Source organism: Lycorma delicatula, chromosome 2, assembly GCF_047948215.1.
Source record: "Lycorma delicatula isolate Av1 chromosome 2, ASM4794821v1, whole genome shotgun sequence".
In the NCBI taxonomy this organism is placed as follows: domain Eukaryota; kingdom Metazoa; phylum Arthropoda; class Insecta; order Hemiptera; family Fulgoridae; genus Lycorma; species Lycorma delicatula.
Genome location: NC_134456.1, coordinates 26,412,919 through 26,439,822, shown reverse-complemented (window position 1 = coordinate 26,439,822; position 26,904 = coordinate 26,412,919). Strand labels below are relative to the sequence as shown.

At 29.7% G+C, this 26,904-nt stretch overlaps 2 protein-coding genes across 2 annotated transcripts in view; one reads left to right on the top strand and one right to left on the bottom strand.

Moving 5' to 3' along the window:
* Nucleotides 1-3,537, bottom strand: part of LOC142320584 (phospholipid-transporting ATPase VA) — a 142,795-nt gene extending 139,258 nt beyond the window's left edge. Inside the window, exon 1 of the mRNA XM_075358544.1 lies at nt 3,332-3,537. The gene's annotated coding sequence lies outside the window, so the exon portion shown is untranslated. The remainder of the gene's footprint in view (nt 1-3,331) is intronic.
* A 161-nt stretch (nt 3,538-3,698) lies between these two features.
* Nucleotides 3,699-26,132, top strand: Gdi (GDP dissociation inhibitor). The gene is made up of 2 exons (XM_075358543.1): nt 3,699-4,785; nt 21,594-26,132. Exons 1-2 carry the CDS (start codon nt 3,814-3,816, stop codon nt 21,948-21,950), a joined length of 1,329 nt encoding a protein of 442 aa, XP_075214658.1. The 5' UTR covers nt 3,699-3,813; the 3' UTR covers nt 21,951-26,132.
* Nucleotides 26,133-26,904: the final 772 nt, after the last annotated feature.

Below are 26,904 nucleotides of genomic sequence, written 5' to 3'. Positions count from 1 at the left end.
TTTTATAAAGAAGGAATTTATTCTAAAATGCAAAAACAACTAAGTATGGTTAGCAGTTTAGCATGGTTTCTCAGTGAAAGTATTTAAAAGTATAAAACAAAGCAGCAAGTAAAAATATTTTTAAATTAATTTTCACAAAGCAACTGTAATAACAAAGTTTAAAAATTAACAAATTTCATAATGTTATAATTGATAACTACCAACATGTTCCAAGATATTCCTCTATTTAGATTTCACTACTTTCATTGTAGAATATGCTGATTTGCACAAGTATGACTGTGAAAACTGCAGCAAACTTTTTATGGCCCTCTTTGCGATTGTGGGTTACTGACATACCACATTAATCAAAAAATTACTGTATGAAGTGTCTAGAAATTTTGTTTTCATGGCAAAATTGCTTGAAAGTTGAAAGATTCATTTTTTTTTTTTGACAGTTAGGTTAGTGGCAATTTGTATGTTGATCTCCAGATCAAAAAAGATGTATCAAAAGGAGAAATTGCCTATTCTAACTTTGAAACTGACAAGATAGAGGAGTATTTTGTTACTGAGATTTTTAACTCATTTAAGTATTCTTTTATAAACTTCTTCAGGCATTCTTCCTTATTTTGTGCAGGCTGATTTTCAAAACTTTCCCTCGGTCTTGAAAAGTCCCTACGCTGAGGGATAAATCTCTCAACATGGCAACAATGAACAATCGGTTTATTACCAAGTGGAAAGAGTAAACTCAGCATTGTTGCAGGTGTACACCACCATCACTCAAAATTATCGGCAAGAAAAAAAATTAAACTCAGAACTGCTGCATATATTGACTGGTACAGTCAAATTTTACCTTATAAAAAGTTTCATGGTACATATAAGTTACACTGTACACTCTGAATGGCACAAAATTTATTTTTCAATCCTAAAATTTCATGACACACTCCATGAGACTGAGTGTCACACCAGTTGGGAATCACTGCCTTAACACAACATGAATGTGCTGATATTAAAACATGTTTACATAAAAACATGTACAGTTTCATTTTGAGACATATTTCACGCTTTATTCAAAATAATGAATCTTGGAAAGCCCACTATTATTTTACAGACATATTGTATATAAATTAACTGAAGCCTCCAGCAAAGAATTCTAAGGTTTAAATAATACCACACAACAGAAAAAAAACCATAAAATCTTCAGAAAAATATCCTCAAAATATGCTATATTTTAGTCATGAAAGTTTTTAAATAAAAAGCTTACAGTTCGTTCATTAAATTTATTATCAGGAGGTTCCCAAAATTTTATTATACAGTTTAACTATTAAGTTCTTTATTAACTTGCTCAAGAAAATCTGGGGCAGTCTTCCAAACTAGTATATTCAATTTAACATTCTAATACTGACAGTTTCTCATCAAATCAAGTTGATTTGAAACCTGCAGTTTCATTCAAACTACAAGCAAATTTAGACATAATGATTTTCTACTCATAGTGATATTAGACAGAAATTTTTCTAAACAGGAGCTGGAATGGTTTAAATCAATTTTAACTGCTTGGAAGTTACATATATTTTTTTATATTTTAATCCACTCCAGTAAAAACAAAACCTTTCAACAGACTTTATCAGCTATTAACTAAATGGTTGAGAATAATTTATTCTTAATATAATCAAGAATATTCTATGGGGGTGGTTAAGACAACTAACACTAGATAAATATATAAGAGAAGGTATAAGGCAAGGCAGTAATGAACATAAAACTAGATACTGAATAGTGCATCTGATTTGAGATCAATTGGGCCCAGAGATTTGATTGTACCATTATGGTCAAATATAATATAAACATCTACTTAACTCCTGCGGGCTTAACTGATATCTATAATATAAATAGGACCTAAATCATCTACAGACAAAATCAAACACTTCTAACAAAAAAAAGAATGCTTTTTAGACTTCAAAGTAGATGATTAAATGTACAAAGCTATACATTTTGCAATTCAAGTTCATTAGTAAAACCAGTTTATTAAAATATAACTAATGAATATTAAACAACTATTTACAGGTATAGTACTTTTATATATCTATACGATATATTTTTATGAATATATCTCCGATTACCAATTACTGAAATAAAAACATTATGAATTCTAAATTATGCTAAATTTCAATTTGTATAAAACCAGAACACAGAAACATTTTATTTCCTATTACACTGAGTAAAACTTTGACAAGAAAGCACCTTATATTACAATTAAATACATGAAGTAAGCATCTAAAACATCTTTCAACCAATTAATTTCAAAACTAAATTAAATGATTTCTTATTACAAGAGCAACAAGGAGTTTTTTAAATTGTACCGCTAATTAAACCTGAATTTTCAGTATCCTCATTAAGCATGAACTCATATTTTTCAATTACTGAGAACAAGGTTGTATGTTCATTTTATTGTATAGTACAGACTTCACACAACTACCACTGTTATTTCAATATAAATTTTATTTTCATGTACTATTAATATAATTGCAACCACTTCTTTTTTTAATTCATTAATTTTGAATTTCATGACATTAGTCATGAAGATTTTCACACAATTATCACAAATCTTTCCAGACAAATGTCATGTCAGTTAACTTTTGTTACAACATCAATTACTGAAATAATCTATATAATACATGATTTGTTCTGACCTCTCACACACACACACAAACTTGTACAAATTTAAATCAAAATCAACTAAAAATCACACCAAAAGATTAACTGTTGATGTATGGTACTTATAAAACATTGAGGCCTTTAAAACCCGATTCTGATTCATCGGTCTTTGCCTTTTCAAATATTATATGGTTATTTATCAAAATTCTAACATAAAATTGTTAAACTTTAATTTCATAAATATTTTTACTAGTATAATTCGTTAAATGTTCATGCTTGATTGCCGATAAACGGGATAAACAATTTTTTTTAAATTGTAAAATGTCAAAAATAAATATGAACATACTGTGAATACTGAGTTTGGTAACAACAAATACCTCTCATAATCAAAGTAAATCGTAACATAACCTTTGTAGCCTACTAAAAATTCTACGAAGTTGTATTGAAATTGTACAGTTTATTATATAGTCGGAAACAATGGGGGGTTACAAAGCATGCATGAAACATACGTGAAAAAATATCTGGAATTTAAACAAATAAAATTACACAATCCTTTATGCGCTCATCTGATGATACATAACACACTTTTAGGCTTGTTTCTATTAATAATTTACGAAAGAAACAATTATACCTATATCTAATCAGTCATTATGCAAAGGCTGTTCTTTTTGAATAGTATCAATACTTATCTGATAAGACTTACCATAATTTTCAAAGAAAAACTTTCAAGAACAAACAAGGTATGGAACTCATTTTTCACAACACAAACTTTACTTAATGATTTTAATAGTAAGTACGAAAAAATACGTTAAGAAATAATTTACGAAAACGGAATACAGCCGAACGTCATCTTCTGTAACACGCAAGCAAAAGAGAACGGACACACCACCAATAGAACCGCCGACCAAACATGCAATCTTAACTTTTTAGGTTGGAGCAGCCAACGTCATCTAATGAGGAAGTGTCAAAGCTTGAAGCAGTGTTGCCACAGTAACATCTCGTCGGCTCTGATGCGCAAACGTATTTTCATTGATTGATTCACTTCCATGCGGGGAAATTTTAACTGTCAGTGTTGCAGTATTGCTTAAAAGAAAATTGACCTACGTTTAGCGTTCCACGGAAGTTTGTCTGTTGTGTTGTATATATTTTGTGAGTTTTTAAGCTTTTTTGAAAAATTGTTTTAAAATGGATGAAGAATATGATGCGATTGTACTCGGTACCGGTTTGAAGGAATGCATTTTAAGTGGAATGCTTTCTGTATCTGGTAAAAAGGTATTGCACGTAGATCGAAATAAGTATTATGGTGGCGAATCGGCATCCATCACACCTCTAGAAGAACTTTTTGCACGTTTTGGAGTACCTCCACCCGATGAGTCGTATGGAAGAGGACGCGACTGGAATGTGGATCTTATTCCTAAGTTTTTGATGGCGAATGGTCTTCTAGTCAAATTGTTGATCCATACGGGAGTGACACGGTATTTAGAATTCAAGTCTGTGGAAGGGAGTTATGTATACAAAGGTGGAAAGATTTCTAAAGTACCTGTAGATCAAAAGGAAGCATTAGCCTCAGATTTGATGGGTATGTTTGAAAAAAGAAGATTTAGAAGTTTCTTGGTGTTTGTTCAAGATGTTAATGAGAAAGATCCTAGAACTTGGAAGGATTTGGATCCGAATAACACTACAACCCAACAGCTGTATGACAAATTTGGATTAGATAAGAATACCCAAGATTTTACAGGTCATGCACTAGCCCTATACCGGGATGATAATTATTTAACGGAGCCTGCATCCCAGACAGTTAGCAGAATAAAGCTGTATAGTGAATCACTTGCAAGATACGGTAAGTCACCATATTTATATCCCATGTATGGTTTAGGAGAGTTACCTCAGGGATTTGCACGTTTAAGTGCTATATATGGTGGAACTTATATGCTTGATAAACCTGTAGATGAAATAGTTATGGAAAATGGAAGAGCTGTGGGTATTAAGTCAGGAGATGAGATTGCTCGCTGTAAGCAAGTCTACTGTGATCCTTCATATGTGAAAGACAGAGTTAAGAAGACTGGTAGTGTTATTCGCTGCATCTGTTTGATGGACCATCCTATTCCTAACACCAAAGATGCACTTTCTACACAGATCATTATCCCTCAAAAACAGGTAAGAATATGCAGAAAATTTGTTTTTAGTAGAATTTATAGAGTATGTTACTTCAAATTATGCTTACTACTTGTGATAACTGAAATGTGCATTATTTTATCCTACATTTCAAAGAAAACAACCAATAGCTTTTTGTATCTATAATGTAATACTTTTCTACATTTCATCCTAATGCCTCGAAGGTATATTTGTATATTTTTAAGTATTCAAATATACTTACATATTTTTCTGTTATATTCAAGTTATGGATTATTTATTAATATTCAGAAAGGTTCTTTATATTTTATTTGTAAATCTATTTCTGAATTAGGTTTGTATTATTCATGATATAAAATGTCAAGTCATTACACTCATTTTTTGTATCCTACCTTGTACTTCACATGAATAACATTCTTTGAAATTATGTAAACTAATAAAATAATGTGTAATTGAAATAATTGTTAATTTTAACTCTTCCACATCCTCTCTTTTTCATATTCTTTGAACTTTAGAATCAATTATTAGGTGTTCATAGACTGTGATTTCACATTTTTACTACTATTAAGGTATGCCCCTGTGTATACCATATGGAACTGTATTTAAAACAGATGTAAAAAATGTCCTAATAACATTGAAAATTTGACCTGATATTTTGTTATTGGTTATTGTTGATAATTATGTATTATTGCCAGTGCAGTTAGAATTTTTCTTAACAATGTGTTTCAATTATATTCTGAACAGAAAAATTTTAACTAATGTAAAAAATTATTTTATTCAAAAAAAATTTGACCTCTGATAAACAAAAATTTTAAAACTTTACTTGCTGGTCTAAAGTAATATAATGTTTGTTATTTATCCACAATAGTAGAAACACTATGGAAGCGTTTGAATGTAATAATAATGTAATAATTTTACTCTTAAATGTAATAATGTATGTTAGATAATCCAAAAAGTAATCTAATTGTTGTATTAGTTTGCATAAGTTGCCTTTATTTACTTTCTCAAATAAAATAAAAAGATCCCTTATTTGTTACCCAAATAAAAAATAGGCCTGTAGCAACCCAACATTCTCAAAAACTTGAAGTGACCTCATTTCTTTTGTTAGGTATAAGAAATTATATTTTGTTAGCCAGAGTGAATGAAGCAAACAGCCCATTGAAAATTTGTAGAAATGGCCTTCAGCTATCATCTCAGTTATTTCATATGATGACACCTACAGTGTTAAATCAGTTAAATCTTCTGAAGCGCATTCAGTGTAGGGTTTTTTATCATGAAATTACTTAATTTAAACCTTTTAAGAAATATGAAGAGATGAATCATGATTCTACTGCTAGTTGCCCAACCTAGTATATCTGTATACAAGATTTTGGTACACATTTTCTATCCTGTTAGATCAATTGGTAATATACATTTTTTCCTACCTATACAATTTTTTTAACATTATTAACCATTATTAAATGTCAGAAATACTGCTAAAAAAACTTTGACTGCAAATAAAGTGAATAAAATTTGAAAAAAGTGCAAACTCCTACTTTCAAACTTAATTATATTCCACCTAATTAGCAATATCCTAAATACCACACTTTAAGAAATCTTTATTCTTCCCCTTTCTTGTCCATATTTATATCCTTTTTTTCTTCCGTATTTTGCTGCCATCCACACAATTATTTTTAAGAATTCCTTTATATAGTTATCTTTGCTACGCAAAAGCTTCTTCTGATGGCTATCTCACTTCATTCAGAATTTATAATTTTATTACTTAAAATTTTGGTGTGGCCCCTACCTTAGAATTCATATGTTGTTTACTTATATTTTTTTCATATTTATTTTCAATTTTGATTTCTTTATAATAGTTTTATGTCATTCACTATATTTACTAATTAATTTTTAGTTTCCACCAACAATCTCATAAAGCATCTTATCAAAAATTAACGAATTCAAAATTGTATCTCTATTTTCTATCTTTATATTACTGCTTCGCTCGCAAATTGTCCTTCCGTTCCTTCCTCTATTAAATTGGAAATCTGCAGGAAATAATTAAACCCTTCACTCATTCTTTTCGAAAGAAGAAATTACTTTGCAGCTACTACTATCATATATACCTGATTCTTGCAAAACTTGTAACTTAGTTTCCTTTTTCATTATTAATCCAATTTTCCTTAAAATGTCAAATGCTCTCCAAATTTTGTTAATATCACTTAGATAGCCTAATTCTTTAGACTACCTTCTAAGAGTAATTTGAGTCAATATTGTAACTTTTTACCATCAAGATTTTTCTTAAATGTTATTAATCTTCATCTATATACACACATTCTTTTCACCTATAAACTATTATACTGAGTTTCAGTATATGAGAAATTAAATCAATAATGCAGTAGTTTCATACTAGTCTGTCGAGTAGTAACCCACTTAAATTTTAAACCTTGACTTATTAATTATTCTTCAATAATATTGCATTATTATTTTGTAATTTGCCTTCATTTTTAACTTTTATTTAAGTTTTACTCCTTACAATTTAGTTTTGAAATCTCCAAATCTATTACTTAAAACATTAATTTTAATTTTATTTTGAAATCTTTGTATCTCAAAACCAGATAACTTCCTATTTCTACTGGCCTCACCCATATGATTTTTTTACATCATTTTAAAAAGGGTATCTGCAATCACTAACCTATTTGTGTTTGCTGTAAAATTGGTTAATGTAGTTCCCCTTGATCTACACTCCTCAACTGTTTTCCTTTATCTTTCTTGCCATATGCTTACATTTCACTTTCCCATTGCTACAAAAATTGTTATCTCTTATTTATTTGATTAGGTCAACCTCTTGTTCATAGTCTAAAATCATTGGCATTTAAATGTACTCAGTTGTAGGTTGTGGCTTTCTACCTATTTTGACTAAAGTAGTTCTTTCTATTCTTGTAATAAATATTAAAATACTCTTTTCCAATATTCTTATTTAATATTATTGCATTTCCATTATTAGGTAATACATTAATTATCCTACAATATAATAACCAAAAGGTTTGCTCACCATAACAGTTTTCCTCATTAACTCTTGCTATATTTAGTGCTAACTAATCCATTCCTTTTTCTTAATTATCGAGCATACTGCTGTTACAGTTTCAGAAGGTTATAGTTGTAATACGTTATGATGAATTATAATGTAGTCCTCTTGGATTTTTTGTCCAAGAGTAAACAGTCATCTTAATAAATTATAAGAGAAAGTAAATGAGAAAAAACATTTTTTTTTTTTAATAAAAAAATAGTTTAATTTTCCATTGCTAAAATTCATCTATTCAAGTCAAATAGTTAATGCTCTCAGCAACTACTGAAATGGCTTCTGTCCCCTTTTTAAAAGAGTATCTATGACCTTTCCACTGATACCATCATATTATTTTTGTACTGGTGGTGCAGCTGGTTTTTTTTTATCTTCCTCACCGACAAGATTTGATGTAAATACACAAAATTCATTTGAATGGTAGGCTAGATTGTACAATCTCATAATAGAGTATAAGCTAGTTTGGGTTTTAGTACAGCTTTACTTATCTCTGTCTAACGTTGTTTGAAACCATACCTCTAGAAAAAAAAATTACACATATTCAAATTAGTGAATTGTAAGTAATTTACTTGATTATACTGTCAGTTTGAACTTTATGCCTTCATTATTAACCATCATAAATACTTGTTAGCAATTATTTTGTAGGATTGATGTGATTGCATCTGCCAGTTATGTGATAAGTTTGGTGAAAAAAGTACATTTCACGATTATGAATATATTCCCGTATAATTATGTTTTGTTATCCTTTTATTATTTACAATATTTGGTAAAGATTTTTTTTTTTTAATCAATATATTGTAAAAAAAAAAAAAAAAATCTATATATGGTCTTAAATTAAGTTGGGAATAAATGAGTTAGTTGTTTATTTTGTATTATTAGATCATCGTGATACATTTCTGTATATTTTTATTTCCTATTAAATTAAGACTGCAAAATATTTAATAAAGTGAGACACTGATGTGTGCATTTCTTTATTGAAACAGAAATTCTCTTAATGCGACAAAGCATTACGTTTGTTTAGGCTGGTAATGTTATGGTTAAGTATATATTGAGTTAGTTATATTCTTATTACACTTATATGTCAGTTCAAACCAAAACTCATAAGTGAATTAAATTAGTCCCATAGTGTAATGAGACTATGCTATTTGTGTAGGAGCATTTAGTACTTTGTATTTTCAGTATTGAATAGATATAACATCAGTTGTAGTCTCAACGCATGTATTTACTAATGGAAAACCATTCAAGCATTTCATAAATAGAGTGCGTTTAATACATTTATGTTTGTACGAATTATTCGTTTTTTATTACATACAAGGGAAGCTTCCCTGGGATTTTCACAACCTATTCTACTCTTAAAAATAATTTAATAAACATATCTCCTAAAATGCTTAATTTGCAAGTTACGTCTAATGAAAGATTTCGCTCAGATTTGAGTTACCCCTTTGAAATGAGGTCATACTGAAATTTTTGGGACGTTAATTAAGGGACAAAATTAGTGATTTCCTTTGTTTAATCTGAAAAATCGAATAATTCCCAGAACCGTTTGAGAAATCTGGTGTGAAAGCCAATAAAATGGGATAGAAATCCTGCTTTTTATGTTTTAATATATAATAAATTTGTTACATGGGTAATAGATTCATAAAAATTATAAACAAAACTTGTAGAAAATTTAATTCTGAACAAAATAGTTTATAAGTTGAATAAAACAAAGAAAAGTTAGAACAATTTTAATTATAAGCAGTGCATTATACGTACCAGTTTATAATAAATGTTAAAAAATAATCCCACAGTTTTCAACACATTTCTTAGCATGCTTTTGTTGCACTTTTTAGTTCTTCAGGGCTGTCCTTAAATTGCTGAGCCGCATCCATAATGCAGACAATTAATTCCTTAAAAGAAGAATGTATTTTTGTTTTGAATACACTATTTTTCATCCATCCCCAGGCACAGAAATCTAAAGGTGATCAGGTATTCTTGGTGTCCAGGAATATGGACCTCTACAACCAATCAGTTTCTCAGGAAAATGATGATTTAAGTAAGTAGAAATGACATATAGAAAAGGGGAGGTGCGCCATCGCGCTGGAAGTATACTTGCATCTCAGTGGTGGAGGTATCTTCAAGCAGCTGCAGCAATTCTTCTTAAGGAAAATGCAAGTAGACGCCAGGTAATATGAACGGTCCAAACACAGGTGATTGTGAAGAGGGCCACACCATATACATTGATGCTAAATCAGTGTTGAAAACTGCCTTCCACCATTTCATGAGGAATTACTTCTACTAAGTATGCTATCCACCAGGTTGATGTAGTGGTGAACTCATCATCGCAAATCAGCTGATTTTGAAGTTGAGAGTTCTAAGGTTCAAATCCTGGTAAAGACTTTTATATGGATTTGAATACTAAGTCGTAGATAGTATCATCTTCTTTGGTGGTTGGGTTTCAATTAACCACATACCTCAGGAATGGTCAATCTGAGACTGGAGTGAGGACGCGCCTCACCCTGGTAGACCAGACGACCAAAGCCCATAATGAAACAAAGTCAGGGGGTATGAACTGAAATTGAGTTCACTAAGGGAACTAGGAATAGATTTTGTGGTTGCAAACAACATTTTTGGTGTATGTTATTATTCATTTGCCTTGAATTTTATGAGACATTTATACACCAATTGGCTTTATAAAATGTAGAACTAGGCACGGGGTTTGTGCTTCTGCAAACTCGGTTAGTAGTTCAGAGGGCAACGATGTAGGACATTCAATATGTCCAGATGAGGCCAGCAACAAAGACAAAAGCTAAGTATAAAACACTGATGTAGATAACTACTGAGGCATTTACATCAGTGGCATCCCAAAGAGGCCTGCCTTACTACTATGAGATATAAAAAGCTAGACTTTACATAAAAAGTAAAATGGGCAAAAGATGACTCCCGTTAAAGCCTATTAGGGCTAAGAACAGGGGTGGTGTGGCGACCGGAAGCATCACAAGGCGCGTGTGTCTTCCCCTATGGGGTTGAGATGACACCTGGATGCATTGGACAGATTGTTCGTAGCTTGCATGAATACAGGTAGTGAACCTGTTTCTCGAAGATTGCGAAAAGTTGTAATTGTTTTCGGATCTGGAATCCTGCAATTTGGAAAATGCATTTCATATTATACTGCAGCAGCTGTAGCATTACCATTACACATTCCCAAAATGAATATCTTATCCCTTTGTTGTAAATAACTATGGCATTACTTCAATGCAAACAGATCACGTTCAAACTAAAATTTACTGAAAACCTTGATTACCAATTTTTTTTACTATTGTAAAATTAGTTTTTTTTAATTTTCTAACTTTTTATTTTTACAAATTTTTCATATCACCAAAAAAGAATTTGGTTTTTGTTTACACTAAATAAATACTTTTCTGACAAATGTAGTTATGTACTTAGTCTAAATAAAATTCTAATTTTTCTAACTTTTATTTGTTTTATTCAACTTACCTGACACCATTCTGTGCAGAATTAAAATCTAAAAGTTTTATGTGTGGTGTGATACCACTGTAAGGTATTACTTCAGAGGATGATATGTATGAATGTAAATGAAGTGTAGTCTTGTACAGTCTCAGGTTGGCCATTCCTGAGATGTGTGGTTAATTAAAACCCATTCACTTTGTTAATTGGTTGTTATTGAAAATAATTTTGTTAATTGAAGTCCATTAACGAAGTTATTTTACATTGAACATAAAAAACCAGATTTTTACCCCAATTTACTGGTTTTCACCCCAGATTTCTAAAAAGCTACTGAGATACATTTATGGGACCTATTTTATTGGATTTTTCAGTTAAAAATCATAAGAAATCACTAATTCTGCCTCTTAATTAACATTCTAAAAATTTCAGTATGACCTCATTTCCCTGGGGTAGCTGAGGTCTGAGCGAAATCTTTCACTAACTGTAACTTACAAACTAAGTATTTTAGAACCTATGTTTAACTTTTTTCATTATTTTAACAAGTAGACTAGGTTATGAAAGTCTCAGGAGATCTTCGTGATACACTCTGTATAATGCAATTATTTTTTTTAAAATTAAATTAAGCAGCTATATAAAATTGGAGTTATTATTTTGATTTGATTGCATGCTCTGCTTCTACAAATCATTAGAGAGTTTAGAATACTCATTTTTATGTATTTTTTTTACTTCCATTTGTATTTCACTTATAGAAACATCAGAGGTAATCCTTGGTAGTTGTCTCTTAATGTTCTTTTTTTAGGTTATTCCTGCATAAAAAAGATCCTAACCTCACATTTATTAATAGTCACCTCTCTCTTTGTTTCACTGTGTTTTTTTTATTATTAAAGTGAAGGTTTCTTATCTTTTGTATTTCTTATGAATAGCTTTTTCAGCACAACATTTTTAGAAGGCCTATCCATATTTATTTATTTATTTTTATAAATAAGTACCATAATTACAGTAATAATGGTAACTAAAGATGTATATTTAATCCATTAATTTAGCTTATATTTAATTCACCATAGATGTCTTATTCTTAGAAGTGTATTTAATCAAATGCCTAAGCTGAATGCAAAAGCTTCTAGTTTTATATTACTTTTTTTTTTGTATACTATTTTTTCCAGATTTTTGTACTAGCAATCAATTTTCATTAAATTACTGAAATATTATTTTTATTATATTTTTTTTATTATGCAAGTTTGCTGAAATTTATATAATAGTGCAGAATTTTTAACATGTTTATTTTGTGCTAAAACTAAATCCCTGCTTGAATCTTTAGTAATACTTTGAATAAAATTATATTTTTTATAAAATTACTTTTTATAAATTTAAAATATTGTGCTCTGTCAGCTGTCAGTTTAAAAGAATTGACCCTTGGGGTTTAGTTGAATATAATATTACCATAGTCTAAAATTTTAAATTATCATTGGTTTTTTAATAATTTTATTTTTACTTAATCTGTAGCCTCTGACTGTAGCGAATCAAAAAGGGGGTTTCATCTGTGCAGTGTATATTCATGATTTCCTCTCAGTCTTTTGCGGCTATCAACTTAGCTCTTTTGCAAAATTATTTGTCATTTCCCCTAAAGGTTTTCCAGCCATAAACATCATAAATTTTTCATTTTATACTTGTTAAAAATTCAGTAGAGAATGTTTTTGTGGAACTGGGGAGTTTTTTTTTTTTTAACTGAAATAATTATTAGGATTTTGTCTGGTAAAGAAAATAAAAAATTAAAGCCTATTGTATTAGCTTTTGCTGCACAGCAAAAGACCAGTTCGCGTTAATAAATTGTAGATAATTTAGAGAACCAGCCTTGCTGGAGAAATTGAGCACAGTATGCAGTTAGTTGATTGTTTAATTCTAAATCTGCCAAGCTATGAAAAGTCTGTTGACTTTTCTTCAGGTTTTTTTATAGAAAACCTTATAATTAAAGTTATTTAATTGATATTTGTATTAACAAAAAGAAGCAAAAATAAATTATTCAACTATTACTTTAATCAAGTACTATACTATTACAGTTAAGCAATAAATGACATATTCTGTTGTTAAATAATTTTTAGTTTACAAGAGATAAATTTTAAAAATTATAAGACCAACTGCCAAAAAACACATTGCTGTTTGCATGTGGGTGACATTTTGTGTGTAGTATTTGTATATAGTATAATTTTTTTAGTATATTTTTTGTTGTATTGTTTTTATATTTTACGGATAGTTTGCATTTTGTCTTCTAAATTTTAAAATTTTTTCTTGGCTCCCTAGAACTGTGAGAAATTTCGATTATCAACATGTTGGTGTAATTAAAGACCTTAATCAGTTCGAAATTAATGTTTAATTAATTAATATTATTTCTACCCAAGATAGTAATTTGTAGGGTTTTACTTATTAAAAAACATTATAAGTTTGATAAATAAAATTATTAAAATTAAAATTCATTATTAATGAATTATGAATTTTATTGTTTTGTGTTTATATTGAATGTAAATACATTAGTTGTAAGTAGGCTGAAAATGGTTTAGTTTGGCCTCTGGCCAAATTGCTATCTGATGATACTTGTCATAAATTGAGTTGGCTGACTGCAGTGATGATAATAGTTTGGACCTCTACAGAGAGTATAAGTGTTTATCAATAAATTTTAATGTTTTAGTATTAATTTTTCTTAATTATAAAGTGCTGTTAGCACAGTCTCTGATTTCAGCTTAACAAGATTTTGTATTATTGTACTGTAATACGTTTAGTGATTTTAAATTAGTCAGTTCCTCATTTGTTATGTTATAGTAGACTAAATTAATTATCATTAAGGTGAAAAAAAAAAAAATGGTAAAATATTAACCTGTGAAGTTCAGCAGGAGTTTTTTTATTTACACATTTGTTATCAGATATTTCCATTTAATTTACTTTCCGTTTCCTTTCAATTTTGTCTACTTTGTAGCTTAATTGGTAGAACAACTGACTGATATACTAAAGATCTCGAATTCATTCTCAGTTTGAGCTTGGCATATTTAATTAGTTACAGTTCATTATCTATAGAATTACAAAAAACAGAACCAATTAAAAAATAGGTTTTCAGCAGTTGCAGGAGTAGGCTATTAAATTATTGTATATATTAAAATAAATTTTGTTATATTTTTATACTGTTATTGTAAGTATTCTAAGTTTGCAGACTTTTTTTTAGTTTATGAAATAAAATTTTAAGGTAGGCATATATATTTTTGTTTTTTTCTATTTTACATATTTGTTTTATCTTTCTGGACCATTTATAAATTTTAATAATTGTGATTATTTAGAGGCGTGTAGATAGCATTATCAAATTACATTTATTATCATATCACAACTTCATTTCATTGGGTGAATATAGTGTAAGGAAGAGATATTACATGTATATGTTATAAACTAAAATAGTTAATAATTTTTTAAACTTTTCTCTTAATAAATAACAATAAAATCAGAATGATATAAGCAAATTTAAATAAATTAATTTCCATGGATCGCTTAACTTAAATAATGCTAATCCCTCTTTAACAGTGACTGAGTTCTTGTATGTTGTAGAAATGTAGTAGTTCTTGGCCTTTTTAATCCTTTTCTGAAAGAAAACTAAACTTTCTTTTACAGAAATTAAGAATTGCCTCTAATTTGCCTTAACTGTATATAGGCCTTGTTTATCAGCATAAACTTAGCCTACACTTACAGTCTTATTTCAAATGTTATATAAGTGTAATTTACACGTATGTGCTGGTTAAGAAAACACAATTCTAAGTGATTCAATCCTGGTTATTATTATCTATAAATTTTTAATTTCTTAATTTGGCAAAAATATTCACCTGTATGTAACACATACAGGTGTATATTTTGCCAAATTCATATTATTTCTTTATACTGTTGATTTTTTTCTCATTTTTTAGAAAGCTTTTTTGATTTATTTGATAGAATTAAGTGACTGTGTGTGTGTGTGTGTGTGTGTGTGTGTGTGTGTGTGTGTGTGTGTGTGTGTGTGTGTGTGTGTGTGTGTGTGTGTGTTAGCATCTCCCATGTGAATCTCCCAAAGTAAATAATGCATTCTAATTGTATAAGAAAAAAATCTCTTTAGAATATTTGCAAACTAACAAATTACACAAAGCCTTGATTAATTTCTTATATTGTTTTTTATAGTTTATCCATTTCTATATCTTATATCTTAGCAATTTATATCTATTGAAATATATCGTGGTACATTTCATACACACAATAGAAAACACTGTATTCCCAATGGATTCAACTTCTGAATAATCCTTCAACTTGGACACTGCAAGTCCCTTAACAGGATTTTTTCTGCAGAGCTTTTTTGACAGAGTTCTTAGATTAAACCTATCAATTTTATGGCATTCTGATGTATCAGCTGGACTCCATTTCAAATCTGTTGTGGGTATTGGTGGCCAACATAGTCTACAAAATGAACATAGCATTTCTCTCAAGAAACTTAAGAGGCAAGTTATTACTTATTGTAATTTGAAGTTGACTGAACCATCCTGAACCCTTCACCACCCCCTCCATACCTAACCCTTATGGGCTTTACTGGAGGTCATCTTCAATACCTTGGTTATCTTGGACATCTTCCATCCTTATCCAAGGCTAGGATGCAACAAGCAACATTTACATCGGTGTACTACTAAGAACTCTAATGAACAAAGCACATCTCAAGTCTTAAACAAGACTGAAAAACTAACAGGTGAAGGAACTGGAACTACCTACCCAAAAAAGGTTAATTGAGTTCGACATACAACAGACAAAAGATAACAATAAAATAAATCAAACTGTAAGATAACTAACACAAAAATAACAATAACGAACAACCAACATACCAAACATAACAGAAACGTAACAAAAACAAACAGAGCAAAACAAGAAAAACCCAGGTAAACCCCAAAATCTATTCAGCAATTCTCTCTTTTGCCAAGTAAATGATAAGATTTTCTACTGTTATCGATTTAGCTTTGTCCAGTTGACATGGAGATCAAGTGCTGACCTAATGATATCCAGCCAACAAATGGTCTCCATCTGCATCAATTCATACTTTGAACACTGATAAAAAAACATGATACGCATCGTCCAGTTGCCTGCACTGCTGACACATGCCCGAGTCTGCTAGGCTGAACTTCTGGAGTCTGCCTCTAAAAGCGCCATGGCCAGACAGAAACTGCATCACATGTGTGTTCGGGTGTACCCAAGAGGCATCCCACAAACCTACAGCATTTGGAATAAGATCATGCGTGTAGCGCCCACCCTCTGCCTCATCCCATCTGATCTGCCATATAGCATTACCATGTTGTTCTCTCTCCTGAATTTTTTTTGTAGCCAACTCTTTTGACTTCTTTGCAACAAACTGCTGCTGCCTCTCGGACGCAATCAGATCTATCAGTTTCAGCCTGCGATCAGCAAGATCACCTCTCATGAAATCATATGGTAACCACTTGTTACCGTTAAAAATATAAGGTGTTAAGCCCTTAATAATATCTCCCGATAGCTTTTAAATTTTAGCCTACCTGCCCATATGGGCACTGCATATAGTATAATAGCCTCACAGACGCCCTTATACAGAATATTCAAGGTTTTGAAATTGAAACCTCAATTGGGATTGACCACACATCAAACACCAAAGAAGGTACTATACAGCACTTCTAGCATCATATTGAAGGTGATTCTTAAATGACAATTTCTCATTGAGAAACACCCAGAGGTACTTTTGAACCTGAACATCTAATTCATTGGCCTGACATCAAAACGCGTACCTACCACCTCACAGCCAAATTGCATTTGAGGAGCATCATAGTGGTCTTCTCCGACCTGAATCTCATCTTATGTTGATGACCTCACAGCTTGAACACCCTGCAAGTCAGAGTGGCATGGAGCACTACCTCTCTCTGCGAACCTCCCTCAACCAATTCCTTCTTAAATTAAAAAAGCTAGATAACTGGTATAAAGACATTTACCCAAATCTTGGAATTTAACTTAATTTATGATAACCAAGAAAAAGAGCAGGAGTGATCACTCTAAAATCTATTTATGAGATCTGATTAAAAGAATTTCACAAATTCTTGCCTTAAGTTTAATCTTGGACATTTGAGAGGATTGTCTTACAAAATCCATCATATATTTATTTAATGATACCTTATTATTAAACCAAATGCTTTTTCAATGTTAAAAACATGACTGCTGTGTATTGATAAATAAATGCAATGTAAATTCCATTATCCAGAATACTATTTTATTTTAATTTGTTATCAAGTGGAATTATCTACTACTACCTGTTATCTGACAGCTGATAATTTCATTTTCTCTTCTGATTTCACATGAACCTAGAATATGAAGGAAACTTTGTTGTATAAATTTTAGCCCTCCTTTAGCAACAACTACTTGCCAATGACCCCTGAACTGTGTATTCACCTCTGGCAGTCCATATCTACCTTTATAAGTAAATTAGTTTACCAGATTTCTTCTGCTATCTCCTGACTGGATCACCATTAATGGCATAGAGCTATAACCTAGGAGGTAGCTCCTAGGAAATCTTACTAATTACAGTATTAATTAGCAATCATTTTATTATTAAAATTAAATTTTTAAATATTATCTTGAAGTATAAAATAGTTTTAGAATGGATACAGCCTACAAGGCCTTAGGCAATGTGTATCAGCAGTCACAAAACTCAAGTCAGTCTAACAATTACAGTTGGCATTATAGTTGATAAAATTGTCATTATAATTTGCACTTTAGTCTTTTAATATAAATATATTAAATTAAAATTACAAATAAGTAGAGAATAAACAGCCCTTTTAAGATAGCCTGGTTTACAACTATTGAGCCATAATTTAGCCATATGACACTTGTGCCAGTTAGTGTCTGTATGCCATTATGGTTGTCTGTGTAAAATTTAGTTAGTGACTGGATCCACTTTTATGTAAAAATCAATACTTTCCAAATATATCAATGGTAATCATAGGATCATCCTTAGAGATTGATAAGTAGAGACTGGATTATTTGCATTTGCATGTTAAGCCCATTCTCACCAGTTATTGCATATTTTCCTTAAAATCTAGTGTTGATGCATATTTTCTCTATATTTACAATATTTTTCAGTAGGGTACTTAGTTAATAAATGAAATCTTACATTGTAGCTAGCCAAACCTATTAGCCGCGCGGCTCTTAGAGCACAGTTAGCAGCCGCATGTCTGTTGTTTTGGTAGGATAGTATTATTATGAGGTCAATTTAAACACAGACTCACACGAGACAAGGACAGACGGTACCGTTCTTGCGTCGCGCACGCCTACTGCAGCACTCCCACTAGGCAATTAAATTACACATGTCATTGTTGACGCGCTCAATACATTAGTTAAGTTTTTTATTTATTTGTGCAAAGTTTAATGTGTAGCATGCCTCCTGAAAAAAGGTGTCTCTTCATGGATAGCGAGTTAAAAATGTTGTGCGAGAAAAATATTTCATGCCCAAAAAAGTTTCAAATAGACCTTCATGCCAAGACAAGTCTTCATATTGCAGGATTACAAAAGAAAGGCCCACAACAACAACTTACAACAGCGGCAAGTAGCAGTGATTTCATTTTCAAAGGTAAACAAAAAACTACTTTAGCACATGAATTTATGTGAAGCTGCTTACAATTAATATTCCTCTTCACCATCTTACAAATCAAAGATTTTCTGTGAAAATATTTCTTGAATCAAAATTATACCAAATGAATCAACATTGCGTAAAAATTACATACCAACAATCTACCTACATGTTCTGGAAGAAATACGCATTGAACTCAAGGATAGCATTATTTGGATTTCAGCTGATGAAACTACAGACAGTTGCGGCCATTATATTGCGAATTTAATTGTCAGTTTATTAAAACTAGAGCCTTCTTCCTATTCAGTGGCATGCAAAGACCTTGAACAAACCATTCTACAATTAACAGATTTGTGAGTGAGGGTATTAAAAAAATATTTCCTGAATCTTCTGCAGATGAAAGAGTGTTTATATTTCTCTCAGATATTGCTACCTATATGATCAACGCAGCCAAAGCCCTCCTAGTATTTTATTCCAATTTGATTCATGTGATGACCTGCTTTGCTCACGGAGTACACATTGACTCGCTAAAGTAGTATGATCCACGTTTGGTAATATAAATAAAATTATTTCATCTACAAAAAAAGTGTTTTTAAGGCACCTGCTCACAATAAGGCCTATAAAGAAAAACTGCCAAATATACCTTTACCTCCCAAACCAGTGGTAACTCGATGGGAAATGTGGATTGAAGCTGTATTATTTTACAATGTACATTTTGAGGGCGTCAAAGGTGTAGTAAACAACTTTGATAGTGCAGAGGCTGGGATAGTTTGTCAGTCCAAGGAAGTATTTAATGATTCTATTATAAAGAAAAAACTATAGGTGTGATTAGCACTCATTTTCCCAGATGCCTGCACATATTAAAAAAGCTTGAAACTCAAGGTTTGCATTGACCGAATCTATTCAGTTAATGAATAAAATCCACCAAATTAACTCCGTATTACCAGAGGTATTCCCGTGTAAGCTTAAAGAAAAATTTGAAAATTTTGAACGATTACCCTGGTTTTGAGCCTTTGTGTCTAATTGATAGTTTTATTAACGGGATAGGTGAACTTTTTGCCAGAAACAATAAATGCCAACATAGAACCCAAATTCAAAAATTGCCTATTTACCTCAGTGGATGTGTATCTTTTTCCACTTATAAAAACATTTTGAGTAAAATCGAAGGCACAATCTTACTACCAAACATTTGGAACAGTACCTGTTTGTTTACGTTAACAAAAGTAACAAAATTTTAAATAATTGTCAATTAACAAATTTATCGATATGTTATTCAACTACTTACTAATTGTATGCTGATTTTGAAATAAAAAAATAAAAATTACTGTTATTTATAGTTGCATATCTTCACACTGTTCATGCATATTTCAAGCTTTTTATGTTGCATATAATCCCATCTCAATTGATAAGTATACATGATATGTTCCTTCAATAAAAATATTTATAATCATATCCTGAATTAAATCTAGATTTTTCATAAATGCGCAAGATAAACCACCTTGACCAGCGACTTGTCAACCTTGATCAGAGAATTAATCAATTTTCCCATCTTAAATGGGGTGTTGTAATTTTGTTACTGCTATGTTGAGATCCACCTCCAGCTTGCTTTGTATGAATGAATGCATGCTTCTTCATAATTACCAAAGCTTATAGGAAAGCTTTTGTGCTGTTTCTTCATGTTAAGTAACTTTACTTCTCCATGAGCACATACTCCAATATTTAACACTGTAGATCTATACAAGATACTGGATGAATTTGTACCATATTTTCTGCAGTTGGTAACATGTTTTCCAAATCCCACACCAGCCTCCGTGGCGCAAGTGGTAGCATCTCGGCCTTTCTTCCAGTGATCCCGGTCAGGCATGGCATTTTCACACACGCTACAACTCATCCTCTGAAGCAATACATAACAATGTTCCCAGAAGTTAAACAAAAAAGAAAATCTGTATTGATAGTCTTAGTCAATTCCTTTAATGTTTCTTATGTAGAATAACATGTTCATTACACACAATTCAAGTCTTCAGAAAGTAATTTTATACCTGTTGCACATTAAATACATCTAGTAAAATTAAGATTTATACTCTTACATTAGATTTTAGTACTTTCTACCAGGATTCAAACTTTATCCGCTATTTCTTTTACATTTTAAATAAAATATTGCCTACATATTTATCTAGAATATGAACAGTTATCAGATATTTACAACAGAGCATAAGTAATAAGAACACCAATCTCCTTTGAAAACTATACCGAGGTTCATGTATATGATGTGTCGATTTTCAGAAATCCACATTTAATGTTTTGTACATCCATGTAAGCTAACATTTTTTTATCTGAAAACGCATAGTCAGTATGAGATACAGAAATTCTAAATATCAACCTTAAGGTAATAGAAATCAATATTGTTTTATCAACTTATAGGTTTATAGTTTATTAGCTCCAGATATATATAACTGGTTTTTTGTGATTACACCCACCCCGAATACTGTTAGTTTTCTTTTCTGAAAATTTGTATTAAGATGATTCATTCCTTTTATTTTGTATGCATAATTGTGAAATATGTTTATAATTATCTGGTCATTAAAAGTTAGCCTTGTAAATTTTTATTCATTTTCTTATTTTTTTGAAATTGAAATTAACCATGTAATTGTAAAATTGAAGGTATAAATGTGGTTTCATTTTATGTTTTAGGTAAATCGTCAGTCAGACATATATGTCTCACAAGTTAGCTACACTCATCAAGTTGCAGCTAAGGGTTGGTTTATTGCAATGGTATCTACAACTGTAGAAACAGATAACCCAGAAGCAGAGATCAAGCCTGGCTTAGATTTACTTGGTCTTGTAAAGCAGAAGTTTGTTACTATCTCTGACTATTATGAACCGACCGATGATGGGAAGGAATCTCAAATTTTTATTTCAAAATCGTATGATGCAACAACTCATTTTGAAACAACATGCCTTGATGTACTCGATATCTTTCAACGTGGAACAGGGGAAGCGTTTGATTTTTCAAAAGTCAAATTGGAACTCGGTGATGAAGATTTGTAAAGTAAATGCAAAAAAGAAAATAATTATAAAACCAAATATAATTTTGAATATTTTAAGAAGGTACTGATTCCGACTTGTCCATAAAACTTGTAACACTGAAACTCAAGGTTAATTCTCAGAACAGTCTATAACCAACCTGATTTAAAAACAAGCTCAACTGGCGATGCCTCATTATCAGTACACTAATGAAATGTCGCTTCCATTTGTTTTCTTAAATTTCTGTTTGCGGCTTCTGTTATGTCAGAGTTTATATATATTTCTATATATCTGTATATAATTTTGTTAAAATTATATACATTTAATTATTTTTATGTGCATTATAAAATAAGTAGAATCTACTAAACTATGCAAAAAAAAATATATATATATATATAAATACATATATAGCTTTCAAGAGGTAAATAAATACATTGTATGCTTCTTTTACTAAACCTTTATAAAATACCCCTTTATCATCTAATTAATAATACTATATATGTAGACATCAGAATATTAATAACATTATTATTTTTAGTTATTTTGTTTTTACTTTTAATACTAAGATATATAATTATAGTTCTATAAACATTTCTACTTTAGTAATTTTTTATTGATGTTATGTACGAGTTGTAATAAGTAAGTAAATAATAAAATTAAGGCGGCTGTGCAGTCTGATGACAATTTAGTTTACATAAAATATTATATTATATAATATATATATTGTATGTACGATTGATAACAGTCGTAATAATGAATGATGTGAGTGGAATATATTTAATTAAAGAGAAATGTATCATATTATTGCATTTAAATTATTTCCTTCGTTATTTATTTTTAATTGCATGATAGGATACAACACCTTTTTGTTTGTTTCCATAATACTTTATATTAGGATTACTTTAGTTAATTCTAAAATTTATGTTGACATAAAAAATTAATGTTGAATTTTTTTGGTATGGGCATTATAAACATATTTATTTTGGTGCATCATTGTTGCTGTTGTTTTATATATTATATATTTTCTAGTTTAAAAAACTATATACCAATTATTATTATTTTTATATAATAGTTTGTTTTTTTTTTTTTATATGATTAACGTAAGGGGCATTTCAATGGCCCAGCTGAGCTCATGTATGGAAATATAGGATTGGTCTGCTAATCCATTTTAATAGATACAAAACTTATTATTAAAAAAGAATAATAATAATCTGATTATTTTTCTGTATACTGCACTTAGCATAACTTTTCTTTTCATTGTAATCTCTTTAATATTGTTTATTAGAGATTCCAATATTTATTTTATTTTATCCTATATCTGAGATCATATTATTAAGGTTTTAGGATATCATATCAAGTTCAGAGACAGTTAAGAGGAAACTTCAAGTTAATTGCTTTTCCATGGTAGCCTTATATAAAAAAAAAAAGTATACAAGTTATTAATGAAAAGTAATAATTGGCATTTACATGCTCAAAATGTATTGTATTTGCATGCGTGTGTGTGTGTATAAGTGTGTGTAAGACATTGTTAAGCTTGTTGCAGTATATAGTTTGAAATGATCAGGTCTGCATTAGCCCAGGAAAGTAAACACTATTTGATAATTTATAAAAAGATGCATTTTAGAAAACTCATTAAAATTATTAACTGAGAGGAAATGCATTGTTATAATTGTTTCCTGTGAATCAAGTTTGAAAAACCACAATGGTAGTTACTGCTCATGTTCAGTTAATTATTTATAAGAAAAAAAAATTGTACTGATAATAAAGCTTTATTAGTTTCGCTTAAATAATTAAACATTGTTTCATGTATCTGTAACCTTTTTTGAATTTTTATTAATTCCTGATTTCATTATTCGTAAAATACCTCTTTCATTTTTTGATATAATACAGTTAAACAATTTTTGGACTTTTTCATTTTGCATATTGTAAGAAAGTATAAAATGTAAAATTTAATTAAAGTTTTAATGCCTTTATGAATAATCATGTGTTAATTTTTTTACGTTGTATTCACTTTTAATGAATTGTGGTATTGTAATATGTACACTTAATTTTAGTCGGTTTTAACTCATTCTGTGTAGAAAACAGTTTGATCTTTGATTAATGTCAGTTTTGCTTACAGAGCATGTTGTAATCTATGCTGTTCCGTTCTATATTTATATTTCCATGTTTTTTTTTTATCAATAATCATGACAAGTCAATCTTTATCAACATTTTTTGTATTCAAAAGAAGTTTTATTATTTGTAGATACCTTATTTCATTGCAAACAAAATAATTCAGCTGCTTCCACTACCCTTTCACTATAAGTTGATGTTATAGGTAATGCAACAGCTTAGTTTATACTCTGCTATGTATGTAAAATTTACAACTTTGCCACATCTGTAGTGAGCTCTACACAGGATGCATTAAAGATTGCTTGCTCAACCGTAATAAAAATTATATTTATGATTAAGTTAATTTTAATAAAGTTCCTAGTCCTGTAGTCCATCTTTAAATAAAACATTTGTTATACTCAGTAAATTATGTACAGTATGTTATCCAAAGAATTTACCAAATCTTAAAAAATATGTATGACAAAACTGGAAAATAAATATTATCAAGATTAGTTCAGATTTTTTCGCCTTGGACTGAAGATGTTGATCATGGCTTGCCATAATTAATTGGAAGCAACTTGTACAATGGCATTTCTGTGTAAATTTGTTGGCTGCTACATTCCATGTTTAATAAAACATTTCATAATAACCAGAAATCATATAAACGTAGTGTTAATTTTACACTTATGATAATATTTCTGAGCTTTTGTTCTTTCAGTAGATATGGTGTGATAAGGTGGTTTTACTTAGATTTACAATTAAAAGATTTTCTTAATTCATTTTTTTTAACTGTTATACTTTTTGAGTAAATTTTTTCCTGAAGATAATCCAAAAGAATAATTTTGTAATCTTAATTTTTGTTTCTTATTTTATGGCAAGATATTTTCATCAGTATTTGTCACATTGTAAATCATATAAACTGCTTTACAGGTGTTATGCTAATTGATAGTGTTAGTATTAATTTTTCTGAATTTAGAAATTTGTAGTTTATTCAAAACACTTTCAATTAGTTTCATTTAGGATCATAGATTGTTTATAGAAATATAAAAAAATTGGTTGGTTTTCATATTAAACTTTAATGTTTAAAAGGGAAGGGGAAGATTACACTGCCAATGTATAATTTATAATATTAAATTAACTGATCAAATTTAAAGCTAAAGCTATTGTATTATCAATTGTCAGAGTGGTGGCATGTTGCATTTTTTAAATTTTAACTACTATCCATATCACGCCGTAGCTGTAACTTTTTTTCTATTGTGGGATAGTAAAGTATTTTACTTCCTGTATTTTTTTATAATATTTTATCCTGATTTTTGGCATATTAATACCTACAAAAGAAAATGTGTAAGAAAAAGGCATAATCACCAAATTACAACATATATACTAACATAATTGTTTCATTAATATTAATTATTGAACTTGCTATAATTTTTCTTCATTTGTGCAGTATATTTTTTTTATTTAAGATATTTTTAAAGCAATGATTTTATTATCTTTCATTTTAGTTTACTAATCAATCTAATTAATTAATCAAGGGTTATTCAAGAATTCAATTTTGTAATTTATTCCTGTTATAAGATTCTTCTATTATATATTTCAGAGTTTGACAATACCCTCATTATAAAGTAGTTATCATGAATTACTTTTTTCATGATAAGTATTGAATTGCACATGTTATAATACATAAGAAAATGTTGCTGATAATTCACAATGCAAGCAAGCCACTTAATAAAGAAATAGATTTTAACTTGAACTAACTCTTGAATTAAGTGAAAAAGTACAACGATTTACAAGTTGTTTTATAATAATAGACAGAAGTTTTTTTTTTTTATTCAGAGTAAATTCATCTATATTTATACATTCATAACGTTTTTAGTTTAAGATAACACACATTTATATTATTTTTGGTATTGCATTAAAGAGAAGTGGAGGTGATGCTTTATAGCTTTTTGCAACCAAAATAGATGCTTATCATTCATTGTGGTGTATGTGGATATGTTATACAATTATTATTATTATTAATTAATAAATTATAATATTGCTGTTATGTAGAAATATGCAACATCATTGTATTATTTTTGATTTTATAAATAAACCACTCACTTTTAAAGTGAACTATTTTGTAAAAATTCATTTATGTGATTAATGATGTTGATTATCTTCCTTTAATGCAGATAGATATCAGACTGGGAAAACTCCTATTACAACAATCATACTGTAAGCACAGTTTCCTTAAATAGCGCCACATGTATACCCTTTATATGAATAATACAGAATCTTCAATAAACATGCCTGTGAATTTCACAAGTAAATAAAATATTTAATTAAATTTAATACATTTAATTATTATTCATTAAAATATACAGAAAAATTACAATTTTATTCCTAACTTAGTACATTTAAATTTTAGGAGGCAGTTTTTACCCATAAACTCAGCAAGTTTTTATGTAACCTTATGATTGGAGATTGTTGCCAGATTAGAACTTTTCAATGTTTTGCTTCCAATACCGCCAGCTGAAAGCAGTGGAAAAATGTAGATGTAGTTTCTTAGAATATTATTTATCCCTCTTCTTTTTAATAAAATATATTTCTTTTCCAAAAGTCCCTCAGCCAGATGAGGATTGCTAAAAAGGACTGGAATGTATATTCAGGTAGGACTTTGGATTGTCAAAATTTAAAACAAGAAGTGCATAAGGTGAGAATGTAATAGGAATCAATGAGGATTCTGTTATAGGGGGGATATGAACGATATTCTTAATAAAATTAAAGGTTGATTAAACAGAAACTCAGCATTAAGTCATAATATAGCAAAAATGAGAATTTTTGCTATCAAATCTGTGAGAGAATTATTTTAGTCAGGATATATTATTAAAAGCCCAAGCCTAAA